This window comes from Trachemys scripta, chromosome 7, assembly GCF_013100865.1.
Source record: "Trachemys scripta elegans isolate TJP31775 chromosome 7, CAS_Tse_1.0, whole genome shotgun sequence".
NCBI classification, from domain to species: Eukaryota; Metazoa; Chordata; order Testudines; family Emydidae; genus Trachemys; species Trachemys scripta.
This window is the reverse complement of record NC_048304.1, coordinates 92,748,956-92,770,069: the sequence shown is the minus strand read 5'-3', so window position 1 is coordinate 92,770,069 and position 21,114 is coordinate 92,748,956. Positions and strand designations below refer to the sequence as shown.

Sequence of the window (21,114 nt, the reverse complement as noted above, 5' to 3'; positions counted from 1 at the left end):
CCTCCCTGAATAATGATAGTTATGTCAACAGAAGCATTCCTCCATCAGCCTAGTTGCACCTACACTGACCATTCAGATTGCATAACTATGTCGATCAGAGGTGTGGATTTTTCACACCCCTGACAGACAGCTATATCAACCGACATTTTAAGCGCTGAAGAGGCCTCAGACTATTTTCCAGACTGTTGTCAAAAAAGATGAAGTTTACCTCTTGCAGAAAATTATGCCTTGCAGGGATCTGGTCTAGCAAGCTTATGTCTCAAATAAAATTGTTTTTTGTATGAGCAAGGTATTATACTTGTGAAATTAAGGGGAAATACTGACACCCTTTCTCACTTACAACAGGCAGCATCGGGATCAACTATGGCATAACAAAAGCTCAAACTTTGTTAAAAATAAAGGGCATAGAAGTAGTAAGTTCAGTCATAGAAAATACTGTGCTGTCAAAGGACAGATGCCTAAAAGCAAACTAAAAGTGTACCAAATGCTCCTAGTGTTTTCATACTAGAAATGATGAGAAAGGAAAGATTAAGCCATTGGAATTAACCCATCCTGTTGAGTGAGAGGTGACGAAATTCCATACTCAAATAATCTTTGTAGCTTTTTACCAAGATGTTTCTCTTAAATGGTTTGTTTTAGAGGCAGCCCCTTAAAATGAAATGAACTGCTGCCACAATCACGAAAGCAAATATTTGGCTGAAATTTGATTTCCTATTTTTTCCAAATCACCACAGCTTATGGAACTATTTTTATTCATCAGGTAAGACAAGACCTGCTGACTGGAGTGCACCGCCAAACACTTCTTCCTCCCCTTCAAAATTATGTTCCTTGTATTAGGAGTTGCACTTGTTACTCCTGGCAGGCAGGAGCCACAAAAGTTGTGGATAATCCTATCCATCTGAGTGAGCAGAAAATGCCTTAGGAGGAGGCATACCCTGGCTACTCATCACACGGTTCTCAGTCAGGACCCAGTTTTAGTACTACTATGGCTCAGCCCAACCTTCTTCAGCATATGGACCAACCTGTGCTACAGCCCACATAGCCAACTGAAGAAGGGCAGATTAGTTCCACTTGAGGTGGGACACATCTCTTTCACCCTTATCTTCCAGGGGATGTTAAGCACTTTGCCCTCAAAGCTGAAAAGAGAGAGAGGGAAGGAAGGAAAAAGAAAGAACTTTCTCCCAGCAAGCAGCTGACCTGCCAGGAAATGTCTGTACCTACTGCGGGCGGATCTATGGTTCCAGGATCAGACTCCTGCGTTATCTCAGGACCCATATGTCAATCTGTGGTAGAGATCATCCTCAAATCAAGGGATTGCAGATGATGATGGTGTATAAATACTTAAATGTGCACTGGTCTAGAGGGTGTGTGAGAATGACTCCAGAGCCCAGTGATAAGTGGGCTCCCTCGAAGGTGGGAGACCCAGAGTCCAAGCTCCTTGCTTCAATGCATATTTAATTATTTATACACAATGGAGCAGCTCCAAGAGGAGAGACTGAAAGAGACCCACACCAGCATCTCCCATAGGCCAGTAGTTAGGGTTCTCTCCCTGCTCCATATAATTACTGCGGTGCTGCATGTCTACACTACCGTCCTTGGGTCAGTAGTCACCAGGAGCGCTTCCACCAACCTAAAAGGGGCAGTGTGGAGAACTGAGAGCCCCATCTCTCAACTCGACTGGCAGCTCCCTGCCAGGAGCCTGGCTACCCCACAAGCTCCCAGCAGGCTCCTCTCCTCCCTCCCTCCCGCCTTCCCAGCAGGGAGCAGGGGAAGCTCCCTGGGGCTTCTCTTCTACCCGTTCCCAGCTGGGAGTGGGGGGAAGCCACCCAAGGCTTTCTTTCCCCTCTCCTCTCGTTCCCTGTAAGGAGTGGGGGGAAGACACCCAGAGGAAGTTGCCCAGGGCTTTCTCGCCCCCTGTTCCCCGCCTGCAGGGAGCGGGCAGGGGGCCCCTCGGGCTTCTCGCCCCAGCTCCCAGCCAGGAGCTGTATCCAGTGGCTTAGCTTTCCAGGGGAGTGGGGCTTTCTTGTCAGTTTCACAGTTCTTGCCACGAAATTGACAAGTCAGCTGATGTATGGGAGGCAACAGTCTCCACAGACATTGTGTCACCCTAACTATGCAGACATAAGTTTTATGCCTCTCGTGGAGGTGTTGGTGTAGGAGGGCACTTACATCGGTGGGTGGAAGGGGCAATGGTGCCTCCCCTAGCACATCTGTCCCTGCCGCCCGACTCCTGGGCTGTGGTGCCCCCACCCCACTGCCTGCCTCTTCCCCTCCCTGCTCTGACCCTTCCTGGAGGTGCCGACAGCCTGCTGCTGCTGCCTGGTGTCAGTGTTCCTCCTCTCCTCCACTCCACCCTCCTCTCCCTTCAGAGGTCCCTGCAGCTGCCGGCACATCCCCACCCCTCATCCCTGTGGGGCAGGGCATGTGTGTGTGTGTGTGAGGATGTGAGCAGCAGGAGGGGGAGTGAGGAGGGGAGGGGATCCCTGATTAACTTTACACAGTGAAAAAGTCGTCCAACCAGAGACCTAGGCCTTGTCTACACTGCCACGTTACAGCGCTGAAACTTTCTCACTCAGGGGTGTGAAAAAACACCCCCCTGAGCAATGCAAGTTTCAGCGCTGTAACGTGGCAGTGTAGACAGTGCACCAGAACTGGGAGCTACTCCCCTCATCGGGGTGGGTTTTTTACAGCGCTGGGAGAGCTCTCTCCCAGAGCTGGTGCTGCGACTACACAGCCATGTTAAAGCACTGCTGCGGCAGCACTTTAAGATGGCTTGTGTAGTCGCGGCTATAAAAAAACCACCTCCAAGAGGGGAATAGCTACCAGCGCTGGGAGCGTGGCTCCCAGTGCTGGTGCACTGTCTACACTGGCACTTTACAGCACTGGAAACTTGCAGCACTGGGGGTGGGTGGGTGTTTTTTCACACCCTGAGCGAGAAAGTTGCAGCGCTGTACAGTGCCAGTGTAGACAAGCCCTTAGTAGCAGATCACTGAAACTGTTAAGGGGCCATTAAAGTGGTAATGAAGCCATTTAACACACATGTGCCAATACCCAGGAAGCCTTTGGCCCCATTCAGCTGGCTTTTATACTGTAGGAAACTGTATTATTGGGGTTAAAAACAGTTTCCAAATGACCCGTCAGTTATTCTCTGTACCCAGCAGAAGTATTTTTAACTAAGTTCGCTCAAGGAGGAGCTCACATAGTCAGTGAGTTTATTTCTTGATCTAGTCGTTTTATTCAAACGCAGTTTAAGTAAGCGAGTCTGGCAGGGCATTCTGTATAAAAAAGGTTATTAAATTACTGCCTTAATGCAGGCTGTCAATGACAAACACTTTTCAAAAGGAGAGATTAGGCTTCAATTTCTTGCAGGTAGCTTGGCTTTTCGTTTCTCTCTAGACAGTATACACCGAACTCCCTGCCACGCTGAGGAGAATCCATCTGGCAATTGATCTATAGCTGTTCAGTTCCCGTAGGGGAATATTACTAGTGCTTTAAGATGAAAAGGGGGGAGAGTCTCATTGGGGGGGGGGGGGACAGCAGCAGGATGAGGAGGCAAGCAGTGAGCCAGCTGCATGGCAGGTGGAGGGGGTCTTGTGGCGGGCGGGAGGGTCTGGCAGGTGGTGAGGAGGCGAGCAGCAGATGAGCAAGCAGCAAGGGGGTGGGGGAGGAGGTAAGCAATGCGAGGACCTCACGGGGTGTGTGTGAAGAGGTGAGCAGTGGGTCCAGGGGTGGAGTATGGGCGGGGCTGTGGCAGAAGACGTGGGACAAGGAGTTAGCCTCCCCCAGGGGAAGTTTCATCCACCACCCATGTAATAAGATACTGACATAATTAGATTGACATAAACTGCCTAAAACTGGGTGACTGGGCAACAAAATGGCAGATGAAATTCAATGTTGATAAATGCAAAGTAATGCACATTGGAAAACATAATCCCAACTATACATATAAAATGGAGAGGTCTAAATTAACTGTTACCACTCAAGAAAGAGATCTTGGAGTTATTGTGGATAGTTCTCTGAAAACATCCACTCAATGTGCACTAGCAGTCAAAAAAGTGAACAGAATGTTGGGAATCATTAAGAAAGGGATAGATAAGACAGAAAATATCATATTTCCTCTGTATAAATCCATGGTATGCTCACATCTTGAATACTGCATGCAGATGTGGTCGCCCCCTCTCAAAACAGATATATTGGAGTTGGAAAAGGTTCAGAAAAGGGCAACAGAAATTATTAGGGGTATGAAACAGCTTCCGTATGAGGAGAGATTAATAAGACTGGAACTTTTCAGCTTGGAAAAGAGACGACTAAGAGGGGATATGATTGAGATCTATAAACTGGTATGGAGAAAGTAAATTAGGAAGTGTTATTTACTCCTTCCCATAACACAAAAACTAGGGGTCACCAAATGAAATTAATAGGCAGCAGATTTAAAACAAACAAAAGGAAGTATTTCTTCACACAACACACAGTTGCTGAGGAACTCTTTGCCAGAGGAGTTTGTGAAGGCCCAAAATATAACAGTTCAAAAAAGAACTAGATAAGTTCATGAAGGATAGGTCCATCAATGGCTGTTAGCCAAGATGGGCAGGGATGGTGTCCCTCACCTCTGTTTGCCAGAAGCTGAGAATGGGCAGCGGGATGGATCACTTGATGATCACCTGTTCTGTTAATTCCCTCTGAGGCACCTGGTATTCACCACAGTCGGAAGACAGGATACTGGACAAGATGGACCTTTGGTCTGACCCAGTATGGCCATTTTTATGTTCTTATATGGACTTAACTTTTTTTAAAATGAAAGCTGAGATTCTCACATAGCCCCTTGACTCCAGGAGCTGATGCTTTAAGAAAAACACCAAATATATTGTGACTCTGACAATATAATAGGAAGAGTTGGCAATATTGCATCACTATGTCTAACATCTCTCTTTTCATCCCCTTATGCTTCTCTAACTCTCCCTTAATCATGACCTGGGCAGGGAGAAGCTCAGCTGGACTGCCCCCTCTGTGGGGGAAGGAGGAACAATAGCCGCATGATCTACAATTACATGATAGGTCTGTCCTCAGTTTTTTACACTTTGACAGCACTGATAGGCGTGGAGGGCTAATACAGCCTTACTGAATAGAATAATGAAGATGTAGTTTCCCGGTGCTTGCTTTATTACGGGAGCAAATGGGACTGGGACTTCATTTCCCAGGGTCCTTTGGGCAGGAAAACAGGCTTTTCCCTCTGCCGCTGTATTCATAAAGCCTTTCCTAGCCCAGGCAGTCCCGGGAAATGGAGTCCAAAGCCTATAAGCTGCCAACACAGAAACGAGACAGGGCACTACGAATCCCAGTTGTCTTCACACACCTCCCCTGCAGCTAAGAGCAGGGGCTGAATGCATGTGATGATATAACAGTGCGACAGAAATCCGGGGGCGCTGAGAACATGCATTTCCTGTGCCCGTTGAGAGCTGTAGCAGCTTCTCTGGCCCATGCAAAGGTGCAAGCGAACTGGGTCTGTTCTGCCAGGAAGGACCATGCACCTCTATGGCGAATGCAGCATGTCACTAGCACTTATTAGTTAGAGAGCGGTGGACGGGGGCTGGTTTCTTGGGGCTGCCTGGGCGGAGGGCAAAGCCCTGTGGGTTTAGCGGGCAGCATACGGTATCGGGCTGGGGGCTGCCTTGCGGGGAGGATTAGATGTAGGGTGTAGCCGGAGGGGCGATGGCAGAAGGGGTGGTCCTGGTGCAGGGAGCCAGCCGAGGGCTCGGCCTGCACTTCTGCAAACACATTTTATCCGCACGGAAAGAGGCGAGAGTGATCGCTACCTGCAGGAGCCCCGAAGCAGCCAGCGCCTTACACGCGCTGCAAAGGCTGTATCCCCAGAACCTCACTGTGCTGCGGCTGGATGCCACTCGGGAGGCAGAGATCCAAGAGGCAGCGGAAGCAGTGGCGAAGGAGCATGGCCGGCTGGATCTACTCATCAACTCTGGGGCAATGTTGCACCCCAGCGGCAGAGGAGAGAAGAGCTTGCAGGAGGTCTCAGCAGAGGTGGGCCAGAGTTTCCCTCAGTGGAAACATCAATGGGGTCAAAAAAAGCGTAGTTAGTGCAGACCTGCTGTATTTCGCTCCTGTGGGATTAACTGGACGACCCCCGTTCTGAGCCAGGGCATTCCCTCGGAGCTCAGCTGCTCAGGGTTTTTGTCCAAATTGTGTGTCGGTTTAAGTCTTTGCTAATTAATCTCAGCAGGCTACATTGACGTGCTGTGGAGAGAAGGGGGGGGGGGGGTGTCCTTGATAATGGAAAGAGGTCTGAAAAAGAGGGTGATTTTTTTTTATTGAAGGTGGCTTGGTAACTGTGAAGCCATTGCTTGAGAATATTTGGTTGCAGCTGATGTATTTCAATAAATATATCAGTAGACACCTGAAAGTGCATAATGGCTTTAAAAGCATGTCCATTTTGAAATAGGTGACTAGCGGCCTGAGAAGAAAAGACATGCCACCTGCTGGGCCACATCCAATGCCAGGAGAAAGGAGTCTTAATGGCAACACAAACAGGTCTAGTGGGCTTTTTCTCCAGCCAGCCATTCCCGTTGTTGCATGCTCATCAATGCACAGTGCACTCTGGAGTGCAAAGTTCCAGGATGATGAAATTTGAACGGAATGTGTTTATGTAATTAAAAATAACAACCAATGGGAAAAGAAAAAAGGGACACACAAGGTGCCCAAATTTAGAGGGCCTGTTTGGACACCTGTTCTTCAGCACGCATGCTTCCAGATAGATGGAGTGTGCCCATCTGGAACTGTGCAGGTATATTTCAGTAATGCAAATGCACCATGTGTGTTCAAGATGTAATTTTCGGGCCTTCAGAACTTTCTTTCAAAACTAGCATGGTCTAAACATATAGCACATTGAGGAGTAAGTACATTTGCATTATGCAACTGCAAAGAATGTTTGAAAAGTATGTTGAATAAAATGTATTTTGGCCAGTTAGCCCAACTCAAAAATTACTTAACAGTCTTTAGTGAGGGTAAAAAAAGGAAAAATGGCACTAGCACACTTTTCAGAGAGCTATGAAATAACAAAAAGCAATCCCTTCCCTCGTCTCCCCAAACTTACATCCTTACATCATGTTCCACGATAATGACAGTGGAAGTAAAATTATTTTCCACTCGCTTCACAGTAGACCAACTAGCCAGGGCTGCACAGAGCTTTAGGGAGCCTGGGACAAAACCTGACACGTAGGGCCTCCACTCTTCCAAAGAAATTACCACTGAGGGGGGGCTGCAGGGAGAAGGGTTGGAGGGGAAGCCCACACCACACTCACCCGACCCTGCAATGGGGCTCAGCTCCAGTCATGTAGGTCTGGGCCTGGGTCTCTCTCTGGGTGTTGCAACCTGGCCTCAGGGGTCACAGTGCAACTCAGGTTTGGCTATGCATCCCTGCAGCTAGTCAGCATTTCTAATTAAGGATGGGTTTTTCAATGGGACTTGTGCTTTTGAGAATCCCACTGTGTCTTCATCGGATCCCTAACCTTAAGTAATAACAATATAATGGTTTGGGGGTTTATGTGTTCATTTTGTCTCTTTCTGAACGTGAAATGACTTCACTAAGCATGCTAAGTGGGCTATTCATTTTTCCCTGTGTTTCTGTAGGCTATGTCTACACTACAGACCTTAGAGTGGCACAGTTGTACGGTAGTTGCTGCACCGCTGTAAGGTCTCCCATGTAGCCACTCTATGCCAGCGGGAGAGAGTCTCCTGTCGGCATAATTAAACCACCCCCAACGAGTGTTGGTAACTAAGTCGGTGGGAGAGAATCTCCCACCAACATAGCGCTGTCCCCACTGGCGCTTTTGTCGGTGAAACTGTGTCGGTCAGGGGTATGTTTTTTCACACCCCTGACCGACAAAAGCGTTAGTTTAGACATAATCTTAGTTACAGAAGTTTCCTGTTCCATCCCTTCATCTTGTGTTGTGTGCTAAGTAACTCTTGTTTCTTTTCTTAATTTAATTCATCTTGTTGGTTTCCTGGGCTGAGACTAAGTTTGAGATTTTTTAGAAAATTCTTAGAAAAGAAAAATAAATGTATTAGCCTTGATGCGTGGACTCCTCACGTGTTTAAAGTTAAGCACATGCATAAATCTTTGCAGTATTGGAGCCTTAGAATGGAATGGCCTTCGTGACCTTCACTCTGGTATTCCTAGTTAATAATTTAACTCCAAAGTATACAAGTATACATAAAATTGACTGTAATTATAGTTTCAAATTCTGATGACCTGAATAGATAATTTGAGCTGTGATCTCTTCGTTTAAACCTGTATGCTCCTGAGACTAAACAACATGTTTTAGTACCAGTTGTTTATTTGCAGATACCCAGTGACCAATGTTTCAAAGTTCAAACAATATCAGCAAAATCAGAAAGAGCTAAAGTAGTTTAATTCTTTGTTTTCAGTGTCAGTGGACACTAAAAAGAAAAAATATATATGCTACTTGGTGTTTTAGGTTAAATCATTTTAATTTAACTAGCCCAACAGACTCTTCAATAAGTGCATGGAACAAAATGCCACAAAGCAGCAATGCTCCATATTGACTCTAACTAAACAAAAATGAATTACCGGTAATAATTTGACAAGGAAGAAGAAATGGAATTAATAAGGCATGTGCACATTACTTTGCTTGCATGGTTTCTCCCACCTTTTATCTTTTGTCTTTTTAAAAAAGAATGCTCCTCAGGACAGATAATACCTTCTGATGCATTTGTACTCTGTCTAGCATAATGGGACTCTGATCCTCACTGGATTTTTGAGCATCACCACAATGTAAAGTATAGTAGTATGGATTTGTCAACACTTCTGGAAGGGTCACCCCTTACATTACAGTATACCATGGCCAGCATTTCAGATGGGCCAAGTCAGGACCAATAATGAGTAATGTTTGTTAGTGATAATGATATCACACTGACATGATGAGATGATTTCATATCTTTTGTTAGCACAAGATGGAACTTTAAAACTGGCATTTGCTGGCTGTAGGCTATTTACCTTTGCAGTTTCTACTTATTTCTACTTATTTCTTCTTCTTCTTTCTTTTTTAATGTTCTAGGGTCTTTCCATAACATTGGCAACAAATACCATAGGGCCCCTAGTGATGGCTAAATATTTTGCCCCTCTGTTGCGGAAAGGAACTGGAGCATTTGGACATCAGTTTGCTGACCAGGCCAAACAGCATAGGGCCATACTGGTGAACCTGACAGCTAAAGTAGGCTCCATAGGAGACAATGGTAAGTACTGTTTGACATGAATGTTATGCAGTAACCTAATTATTTTTCATATAAGAAGATAAATGATTGATATATTAATGTTTTATAACATCCAGGTGGTGTGAGCCAGCGTAGCTAATAACCATGTAGAAGATTACTATAATTTTCTAAGCATTACTGCATCTTCATTTATATTTTTCCTGCAAAAATGGTTTGTGCAGTAAAAAGAATAACTCTGCTTAAATTGTACTGATTTGTTGGCTAACGAATATATCTTGAATTATCTCGCTGCTAAAAGTAATTATGGTGGTGTATGCTGCAGCAATTTTTTAATTTTAAAATTTGTATGTTCCTATTTGTTCAGGTGCATCTGGTGAATGACATATTTATTGATCAAACATTCCAGACAGTATGTGCACTATGAATATTGAAGAAGTATTTTAAAAATCCATTCCAAAAAGTTTTTGTAAACATTTCTTGTAATTTAAGTAGAGGGTTTCATTTTATCCCTCATAATTTGTAAGATCAGTGTTTGGAGAGGTAAGTCTCTTTAATATAAACTTTAGAGACATTAAATGCAATTTCTGTTGTGGCTTTGAGCTATACCATTTGGGGATGTGACTTTGTCAAATCTCATAAATTAAGCAGTGTTGGGCTGGGCCAGTCATTGAATTGGATACCTAGAGAGAGAACTCACAAACTTCAGGAATTGATATTGGTATGGATTCATTGTGTGGCATTTTCCCCTTTGACTCAATATTGAGCTGATGTCCCACGCATGATGCAAGGGGTCATTCTGATGCTGGAGATGATGAGTGAAATCCTGGCTCAATTAAAGTCAATGAGAATTTTGCCAGTGATTTCAACAGAGCCAGGATTTCACATGGTGTTTTTTGTGTGAGATGTGAAACTCAGACTTCAGTCATAAAAGATCATGTAACACTTGTTACAAGAGTAAAAGGCCTCAGGGCTGGTATACACTACACAGTTAGGTCAACATAAAGCAGCTTATGTTGACCTAATTATGTCAGTGTCTACACTTCCGCCTTCTTCCCACCGATGTAAGTGCCCTATTACACTGAGGCCTTGTCTACACTGGCAAGTTTCTGTGCAGTAAAGCAGCTTTCTGCATTGTAACTCCTGAGGTGTACACACTGCCAAGCCACTTAGTGCGCAGAAACTGTGCATTTGCAGCGCTATAAAAAAACCACCCCGATGAGAGGCGTACAGCTTTCTGCGCTGGGGGTACAGCGCCGCGGTGCCAGTGTAGATACCCAGGTCGATTACAGCGCTGCGATTGGCCTCTGGGAGGTGTCCCACAATGCCTGTTCTTGCCTCTCTGGTCATCGGTTTGAACTCTACTGCCCTGCCCTTAGGTGACCAACCATCATCCCCACCCATATGTTCCTTGGGAATTTTGAAAGTCCCTTTCCTGTTTGCTCGGTGATGCGTGCAGTGGTCTCAGCACATCTTTCCAGGTGACCATGCCTGCTCCACGCACCAGGACATCCCGCTTACAGCAATGCTGAGCTGCTGGACCTCATCAGCATTTGGGGAGAGGAATCTGTCCAGTCCGAGCTGCGCTCCAGTCATAGGAATTATGATACCTATGGACAGATTTCATGATGCATGACAGAAAGGGGCCATGACCAGGACACACTGCAGTGCTGGGTCAAAGTGAAGGAGCTACGGAACGCCTACCACAAGGCGCGGGAGGAAAACCCCGCTCCGGTGCTGTGCCCATGAGCTGCCGGTTCTACAAAGAGTTGGACGCGATACTCGGTGGTGACCCCACCTCCACTGCAAAGGTCGCTGTGGATACTTCGGTGGCTCGCCTGCCAGTCGAGAGTGGACCGAGCCAGGAGGAGGAAATCTTGGATGAGGACGGGGAGGGGGACCCAGAGGCAGAGGACGACTCGGAGATTAGAGATGCAAGCAGCCTGGAGCTCTTATCTACCCCGGAGTAGGCTAGCCAGTCACAGCTGTCGAAGCTTGGCGAAGCGCAAATGAGAGAGGAGGCTCCTGGTAAGTGGATTTGATTTTGGGAATCGCTGAAGCAAGTTGTTGGAGGCAGGAGGGTTGCAGAAAGCAGGCGTGTGTCTATATGATGCACGTACCACCGCATGCCTAGTCTGAGTGGTGGAACAGCGTGTTGATTGACTCCCTCACTTCACGGGAATCTGCTTCAGAGATCTCCAGGAAACTCTCATGGAGATACTGGGCAATCCACTGCTGGAGGTTCTTTGGCAGAGCTGCATTGTTTCTTGCCCCATTAAGGGTAACTTTCCCGTGCCACTGTGCCATCACCTCGGGGGAGGGGACCATTGCTGCACACAGGCGAGCTGCATAAGGGCCAGGGCAGAAGCCGCAGTCTTGGAGAAGACCCTCCCTTGATTCCCTGCTCACCATCAACAGGGAGATATCTTCCATAATGAACACAGCCTGTGGAAAATGTGGGGACAGTAATGATTATCAGGCCCCCCCTACAGTGCTGGCTCTCCCTGAGAGCCACGTGGCCACTGTACAATACGGTCCTGGAACACTGATCTCCCCTGTCCCTGCGGTTACTCACCATTTTGGGGGTCTTGTGGCTCATGTGTGCTTGCTTGGGGTCAGCTAGTTAGTGACAGGTATGTGAATAGTGGCTGAGTTTTAAATCTGTGCACTTGCTCAGCCTGTTGTTGAACCGCTCCTTGCTACTGTCAAGGTTCCACGTGTATAGCTTCATGAGCCACGGCATTAAGGGGTAGGCAGGGTCTCCCAGGATCACAATGGGCATTTCGACTTCCCCTATGGTGATCTTCTGGTCTGTGAAGAAAGTCCCTGCTTGCAGCTTCCTGAACAGGCCAGTGTTCCAAAAGATGCATGTGTCATGCACCTTTCCGGACCAGCCTGCGTTAATGTTCATGAAACACCCACGGTGATCCACAAGTGCCTGGAGAACCATTGAGAAATACCCCTTCCAATTAATGTACTCAGAGGCTAGATGGTCTGGTGCCAGAATTGGAATATGTGCGCCATCTATCACCTCTCCTCAGTTAGGGAAGACCATTTGTGCAAAGCCATCCACAATGTCACGCATGTTGCCCAGAGTCATGGTCTTTCGGCACAAGATGCAATTAATGGCCCTGCACACTTCCATCAACACGAGTCCAACGGTCGACTTTCCCACTCCAAACTGGTTAGCATTCGATCGGTAGCAGTCTGGAGTAGCCAGCTTCCACGGTGCAATTGCCACATGATTCTCCAATGACAGGGCAGCTCTCATTCTTGTGTCTTTGTGCCACAGAGCTGGGGCGAGCTCATCACACAGTCCCATGAATGTGGCTTTCCTCATTCAAAAGTTCTGCACCCAGATGTGCATGACGATGTGATCCCACCACTCAGTGCTTGTTTCCCAAGCCCAAAAGCAGCTTTCCACTGTGGTTAGCACCTCCGTGAATGCCACAAGCAATCTCGTGTCGTAGCTACTACGCATGGCGAGATCAATGTCGCACTCCTCTTGCCTTTGTAGTTTAAGGAATAACTCCACTGCCATTCGTGACGTGTTAGTCAGAGCGAGCAACATATTGGTCAACAGTGTGGGATCCATTCCTACAGACCAAAGAGGCAGAGCACGCAGTACATAAACCGTTGAAAGATGATGCCAAATGCAGACGGAAGCACAGGGATTGCTGGGCTGCGAAGCAGTGCATCATGGGGCATTGGGACAGGACCTATGATGCCCTGCGACCCGCTCCACCTTCCCACAACTCTTAGCGGCAGAAGAGGAAGAGATGCTCTGTGGAATAACTGCCCAAAGTGCACCGCTCCGAATACTACTGCAAGTGTGAACATGCTATTGCACAGGCAGCTGACAGTATGAACACACAACAGCGGTTTCCCTTCAGCACCCTCTGAGCAGCACTGTAACTGCCGGTGCTGTAACTCTGCTAGTGTAGACGTTCCCTGACGTAATAACTCCACCTCCACAAGAGGCGTAGTGTAGTTAGGGGGAGGCAGTGTCTACCTTACATTGGCTGTCTTGTCAATTTCATGGCAGGAGCTGTGAAATTGACAAGAAAACCCCAGATCCCCTGGAGAGCTGGGCGTCTGGACCCTGCTCCTGGCTGGTAACTCTGGTAACTCTCCTTGAGCTAGAGCACCAAAAATAGCAGTGTTGTCAAAGGGGTTCAGGCTTAGCTGCCTGAGTACAGTCCTGACCAGCTCCCTGAGTATGTATTCAGGCAGCTAGCCCAAGCTGCTGCTTGTGCTGCTGCAGTCACACTGCTATTTTTAGTGCTGCTAGCTAGCTCCAGCAGACCTAGCATGTGTATGTCTACTCAAGCTGGGAATCACACCTGCCAGCTGCTGTATAGATATACCCTTAGTCTGTAAGCTCCAGGGTATGGATTGTGGGTGAAATAATGGCACCATCAAAGCCAATTGCAAAACTTGTATTTCACCCTGTGTCTTATGTGTTTAGTAAAGTGCCATAAACATGTATAGGGCTGTATGAATATTAACAGAAATAATTGAATTTGAAAGGCAAATGTCAAGATTGATAGTCCTAAAATGTAGAACATTTTAAAAAGTTTCATTTAAACTTTGTAAATGTGGAAGTCAGAACTCAAATACCTTTTAGAGAGGCTAGTGTGACTTTGATGAAGAGCTTTGTTTTAATCATAAATGACTGATGAGTATATTTACAATTTACCTGGATGAGAGACTTAAAACTCTATTAAACAGATGTGTTTATAATTTCTCCAGATAGTCATTGATGATCCTGCTTTCTTTGCAACACAATACTTTTAATAAGGGATTTGACTCTTTGGAGTGGTTTCTTTCCACATCTGAGAGTACTGACTGTTTCTTCTTTTGCAGGTTTGCATAAAATATACAATGTAAATGCCTTTTTGTGTTCTCGGCTATCCAAAATAGGAGTCTTCGGAACGGCCCCAGCAATTATTTTTCAAAATGGAAAAAAAGAGAGCCTGAGCCAATAAAAAGTGAGCTGGAAAGAAAGGCACTCAATTGCATCAGTTTATTACATTCAGAATTTAAGCCAACTAGTGATTCTTATCATATTAGTCGAAGCTTAACAGGAACAAATCTCAAAATAAATTGGAACACGAACTCAATAAATATTTTGAATACTGCCAGTTTTAAAGTAGCATCATTTGCCAAGATATTTGGATGGCTTTACTGTTGGTCTAGTAAGCAGTAACCATAACATTGGATGCTTCTGTGCCTTGAAAAGGGTAAGGTTTGGGGCTGGTAAGCCTAATACAGTTCAAGTTATGAATGAGAAGGCAGAATCACAGGAACAGGATTTGTTACTTATGTTACAAACTGGCCCACTGCCCCACTTTATGGTCAGTCTGTTGTGAGTGGATCCAATCACTGGGTCCCATGTGCTTCTGAGTCAATAGGGTCTGGGTAGAGTCTAGTTAATGTTTCTATCTCTGAGACTAGGTCACATTCCCAGGCTTACAACTCTTTTCTGATGACCTTGTTTCGGATGTATAGGTGCTGCAGTCCAGTTGCCCTAAATGCTGAAACCAGTGCCTCAGGTCTCCTGGACCTTCCACTCACTTACACATGCTTTCACTTAGGCTGTGGGTTCTCTGGGCTTTTAGTTTAAGCCCTTCAGTGACAATGTGGCAGGAAAACAAAGAACACAGGCTTAACAATGGAATTTCTTAACCATAGTAATTTTTACTCTTAAAAGACTCAAGAGTTACTGTGACACTCCCCTGGGGTACCCAGGATTGTGAGACACCTCACCACCACTTGCCCTTACGCGTGAGGCAGCCTTCTTGGTGCCTGCTGTGAATCAGTTCCCTGAATCTACTAGCCTCTGGCAACACACCAAGCGCTTCCTTCAGGACCTGTTCAGGCCTTCACTCCCCCTGTGCAAGCTAGTGAATGGCCCACACCAACCCCTGAACCCTCTCAGAGCATTCCCTGTATTGTCAGTTCCTTATCCACTGAACACCCATAGAACTACCAACCATGCTGTTCCCAAAGGAACAGTGGTAGACACACTAGCTTGTAAGAGTCAGCTCAGGATCAGGACTTTGCTTAACGCCACAGCACTTAGATATATTTATAGTCTGGCGAAGAGAAGACTGAGAGGGGACTTGATAACAGTTTTCAAGTACATAAAAGGTTGTTACAAGGAGGAGGGAGAAAAATTGTTCCTCTTAACCTCTGAGGATAGGACAAGAAGCAATGGGCTTAAATTGCAGCAAGGGCGGTTTAGGTTGGACATTAGGAAAAACTTCCTAACTGTCAGAGTGGTTAAGCACTAGAACAAATTGCCTAGGGAGGTTGTGGAATCTCCATCATTGGGGGTTTTTAAGAGCAGGTTGGACAAACACCTGTCAGGGATGGTCTAGATAATACTTAGTCCTGCCTTGAGTGTAGGGGGCTGGACTAGATGACCTCTCGAGATCCCTTACAGTTCTATGATTCTATAGTGAAAACAAAAATAAGTTTACTATTAGGGATCCAAGATTCTGGCAATAATGAGCAAGGATATTGGAAACAAATGGTTATATATAAAACAAAATCATAACTTGCTTTCCAGAGACTAAATGTAATAGGTTAATTCCTATCTATTGAAGTTTTATGGAAAGTTTCTATTCAGCATTTTCAACCAAGGTTGGCGCAGACATTGTTTTCATGAATATAAACGTGCTTTCTACTTACTTCCTAGATGCAGAATCCCAGCGTGTCTTCTTTCTTTTCCAGAAATTCCCCCCAAAGTTCATTGTCTGTACTCTTAGACTGGAAAGAACCCGTGACTTGTTTTTTTTTCCCAGTGTGCTCTTTCCGTGTTGACTTCACACCTCCTTGTTAACATTTGACTTCTTATGTAAATGGACATCCATTGTGTTACCTTACAATGCTTAATTTACATACTGTCTGGAGGCAAACCTGTTTTTCACCTTTGCTGCTGACCACTACCTTGATACAGACTTTAAAAACATAGTGCTTCAGTGTGTGTGTGTGTGTGTATATAACTCCTTACATAATATCTGTACATACATTTCACAATTATACTAATGACCATTGTGACAATGGCTTTTATTTGAGATCGCATGGCATTCTTTGATTAACTAGAATGTATACACAAGACTCATGAGATTTCTATAAACCCCCTGGCCAGTTGGCATTAAAAGGTTCTTGGGTCACAGTTACAGATCTTTTGAAAATAACAGAAGTCCTGAGATGCCCCTAGTCTTAGCTCACCCCTTCTGAGAGTCAGCGGTTGATCAGAGTTTCAAGCTGGGCAGTGTCTCTCCTGCACGTCCTTCTTACGGCTGGCAATGCTCAGCCGCCTGCACAGAACAGAACCTCCCTCTTAAATAGGGTCTCTGTCTTTATGATGTGTGCTCCAACTGAGAAGCTCCAGATCCTCCAGCCATAGTTGTTCATCCTCCCATGTTGTGAACTCGTGTAGAAAAAACATTGTTCTGTGGGGGTAGGGCCAAAAGTTCAGAGACAATCAAAGTCAGTGGCCCCAGATTGCAGTCTTGATGGCTTCTCAGTGATAGCCCTGCAATGAGGTGCCAAACCCCTTGCCCAGGCAGGGCGACTGTCTGGATTGCAGCCTAATAAGAGGCTTTCCCTTGGGCAAGTTCAGATGTATGCAGTCATATCGGTACTGTTTCCACACAGTACAACACAGAGTTCATAATTTGATCCTGTCATATCCTACGCTGTTACAAGTTCCAGTCAGTTTTCCCAATGAAACAGCGGTTTTGAAACATACCAGGCTTCTTTGTTCAGACTTTGCTTGCACCTCTTATGGAACGAAATTATGAAAGGCATGATACAAAATGATAGTGTGTTATAAAGCACCAAAGAACCTGACCACTTATGGTAACTGAAGATTCTAAGGCCCTTTTTTTCAAGAATAGGATGTTAACGCTGGTGTCTTGGCAAAATTCCATTTTGAGTTATTCCTTTTTGTTTCTCTAAACTTCCTCCTGCAGTTTAAATTGGATATATCTTTCACTTCCAGTTGTATTTTGTTGTGTAGTACTGCTGTGCACTAGCTTATACATTGCATGTTTACCTCATAATGTGCGTGCATTTAGGGGGTGCGGAAGTCATTTCTTTATACACCTTTTATATATCATTTGTAAAACACTGTGGATTTTTCTGGATAAACAGCTTTATAAAAAGTTGAGAATTATTCTAACAGTAAATTTAAAAAATCCTTTACATAAAGCTGCATTTCTGAGACTTTGTGAAAAGGATTAGTTACATGCTAAAGTAAGAAGGAAAAGTGAAGAAGGAAAAAAACTTTTATTTTATGTATAATATTAATATAAAATTAGAGAGTGTTACTCATTTCTGACTGCATGACTCATACTCTCAGGGAATTAATTATCCAGCACAAGTAATGCTAAAATAGACACTATGGTATTTTTTTTAATCAGATGGCAATGCTAGCATTGAATAGGTAAACATGAACCTTGAATTCAGTGTTAACTAGTAGATTGAGTACAGAACTGGGAGAAAGGACGTCCTGAAAACTTACCTCAGTTCTGCCATTGACTTCCTATCTGTCTCTGGGCAAATAAACATGGGGAGGTAAATGTACAAATACTAGGTAACTGAATTTAGAAGGAAACTAAGGGGTAAATAGTAAGAGTCGACTGTTCTTTTCTCTATAATTACTTATTTTGTTGTGTTTTTCATAGATTTTAAGGACCGTTATGCAAAAAGTCAAAATAGATTATCATAACACAGACCACAGAATTTTATGCAGTGGTTCTTGCATCAAATTCATAACATCTGGTTGAGCAGGGAACTTATCTTTTAGAAAGACAAGCAAGATAATGATGATTCCATTGGTTTTGCTAGATCTTTTTCATGAAAGAAATACAGCCTTCCCCATGGCTAAAAAATATGGGATAATGCTGTATGTATCAGCAAATGACCAAAGGGATATTCACTAATATATTATTCTGAAATCTGCCAAATATATGAACATGCGACAATTATGACACAATGCTGCTTGTGGCTTTGCAGAACTTGCTTACCTGACATATTGTTTTTAGCTTTAGGTGGATGGTATAGCTACAGGATGTCTAAAGCAGCTTTGAACATGGCTACCAAGAATCTCAGCATTGAACTTGGAAGAGGGAAAACTAAAGTGGTGTGTGTTTCTTTGCATCCAGGAACTGTGAATACCGACCTATCAAAGCCTTATCACAGGAATGTTCCCAAGGACAAACTGTTCACCCCAGAATATTCGGTTAATTGTCTAATGAATATTATTGAGAACCTTGATATGGGGAAAACAGGAAGGTTCTTTGCTTGGGATGGATCTGCACTACCTTGGTAAAGACATGTTTTAATGGAGGTGCTCCGGTACTGTGGAGATGAGAGCAATATAAATACCTAGCTAGATTAATGCTTTAGTAAACCTTTTGTTGTGGCATATTATGGGGGCATCCAAAAGATATTAGATTTTAATCCCAGTTCTGTCACTGACTTGCTGTATGACTTTGAGCAAATCACTTTAACTTCTCTGTGCCTCTAATTCACTATGTGGTAAATGGGGATAATACTTACCAACCTCAGGGCTCTTGAGGCTAAATTTGTTAATGTTTTTAAAAGGTTTTGAGAGTCCCTAAGAAAGGTGCAATAAAGTATAGAGTATAGTTATGATTTTATTAATGATAATAAAAGCATACTGCTAATGATTTGCTGCAAAGATTTGTGTTTATTTTATTCAGATACCATGCCTTGGTTTCTGTAAATTGGCTGAGGTTAGAGAGAAAAGGGATTACATAGCAGTGAGAGACAGGCCATTTCAAAAGGTTGTTTCCTGTAACCTTCTCTCTTTGTTTTTTATGCTATCAGTTTGAAAGGTGATACAACAGTGCAGGACAGATCTGATCAAATCAAATCTAATGGTGACGTCTGACAGTGATGAAAACAGAACTCAGTGTGCAAAGCTGTGAACATTGGCTCCATTTTGGGCAAGTCTGCTGCAGACCTTCTCTTTCTCCCCACCTCTCTTTTTTTCCTCTTTTATTGACGGATGCCAGATTTAAAGGTTACTGGCTGCAGGGAACCCCCACCCCCTGCATACAAACAGACACACCTCCCCTAAAAACTCAGGTGCTAACTGTATTTTAAGTATTTACCATACAGTGAGAGCATGAATAAGATTCTGATTACAATTTTGTCATAGTTGCTCTGACTTATTTTCACGTGTTATAACAAAGAAGAAAGATTGGCAAGTTTCAGTGAGATGTTCATGTTGTTCAAATGTAACTCTCAGTACTTGGATTGGGGATGGACAATGACATCACAGGTTCATATTCATTGGAGGCACAGGTACATATTTATTCTAAAAATCAGGCCACTTACAGACTTACGTGAAATCGTTGCTGCACAGTACACATGAGCTTGAGCCTAATGAGACAAAAGAATGACTGACAAAACTGTTATATACATCACCGAGCAGTACTCTTTACCCTGTGAACTTTGTCCAGCTCCAAGAGACGTACTAGAAAGCAGAAAATCAAACAACTGGTGACGCAGTGGAAGATCACATAAACTACGCCAAGCATACTGTTTACAGTCCTTGTGTTTTGTTGTCCACAACCTGACTACTCAGAACTTTGATCATACTGGTGACAGCTAAATCACATCACACTTGTGTATATGCAAAATAAAGATATGAAGATCTTCTTGGGGTATTAAAAACAGGACAACAAAACATTGATGAAAAATTGTGGGGGGGTTTCAGTGTGGTAGGCTCAGGGAGTCAGAACAAAAGAAAGTAACAAATGAGAAATGTGAGGCGGCCTGCAGAAATGAGACATACATAAATCCTTGTTTCTGTTATTGAACGCAAAGAGGGAGACATTTACAAGGGCCCATGTCATGAACATACTGTATGTGACATGGAAGATAGCATAGTCTGAAGAAATGAAAGCATTTGGTTGATAGGAGATCCTGAGCTTTAGGCCCAGCTCTGCCATTGACTTGTTTTGTTCAGTTCACCATTGCTTCAGTTTCCCCATCTGTAACATGAGAATAATGATGATTTTTGATTTTTATAAAATATTTTGAGATCTATGGACACAAAGTCCTATATCAGCATTAAGCATTATTTATTATAAAGTCAGGAGGATATTACACACTCCTCATATTGCCCATGAAGGCCACATGTACGCTATGATTGGAACCAAGCTAGGTATAACCAGGTTTACACTTGGTTGGTAGGACGATTATAGCATGGATTCTCTGAACAGCAGAAACAAGGATTATAGCTTGGTTTCTCTGACCAGGGAAAAGCGTTTTCTGAAAATTGTTTTATAAAACTACACTAGATTACCTAGGAAACTAATCTCCAGTATTGTCTAGCCTACATGGTTGTCAGAAAACAGTGTTTTCTCTCCTTGATCTGGGAATCTAACTCCTGCTAGCAACAGTGTTGTTTTAAACCCAGTGTTATTTTCATCTGTTTTGATATGCAGGAGGCAGGCAACTCCAAAAATTGGTTTGTTGGTATGTGTTCATTTTGTTTAAGTGACTAGGGGGTAGGGACCATAGGTGCTGGGACTACAGGTGTGGGGATGCTTCCGGATACCCTGGCTTGAAGTGGTATCCATCATATACAGGGTTTACAGTTTGGTTCAATGTCTCTTAGCATCCCCACTATACAAATTGTTCCAGCAACCCTGGTAGGGACATGAGGAATGAAGAGTGGCATATTTATAATGTAGAGGCCATAAAACCAACAATGGCTCTTCTTGATTGGCTCAGGATTTCATAGCCACCATATCAATTGTGGGCCTATTTCCTTCTGCTGCCTTTATACATGTAGGTGGGCACATTCTGGATCTTGTGTTT

At 44.3% G+C, this 21,114-nt stretch overlaps 1 protein-coding gene across 1 annotated transcript; it reads left to right on the top strand.

The window, feature by feature from the left end:
• Positions 1 to 5,395: 5,395 nt before the first annotated feature.
• On the top strand, positions 5,396 to 19,947 carry LOC117880254 (uncharacterized oxidoreductase C663.09c-like). Its single transcript, XM_034776262.1, has 4 exons — positions 5,396 to 6,036; positions 9,090 to 9,267; positions 18,303 to 18,585; positions 19,111 to 19,947. The coding sequence occupies exons 1-4, from the start codon at positions 5,710 to 5,712 to the stop codon at positions 19,172 to 19,174; spliced, it is 852 nt and encodes a 283-aa protein (XP_034632153.1). The 5' UTR covers positions 5,396 to 5,709; the 3' UTR covers positions 19,175 to 19,947.
• The last annotated feature ends 1,167 nt before the right edge of the window (positions 19,948 to 21,114 follow it).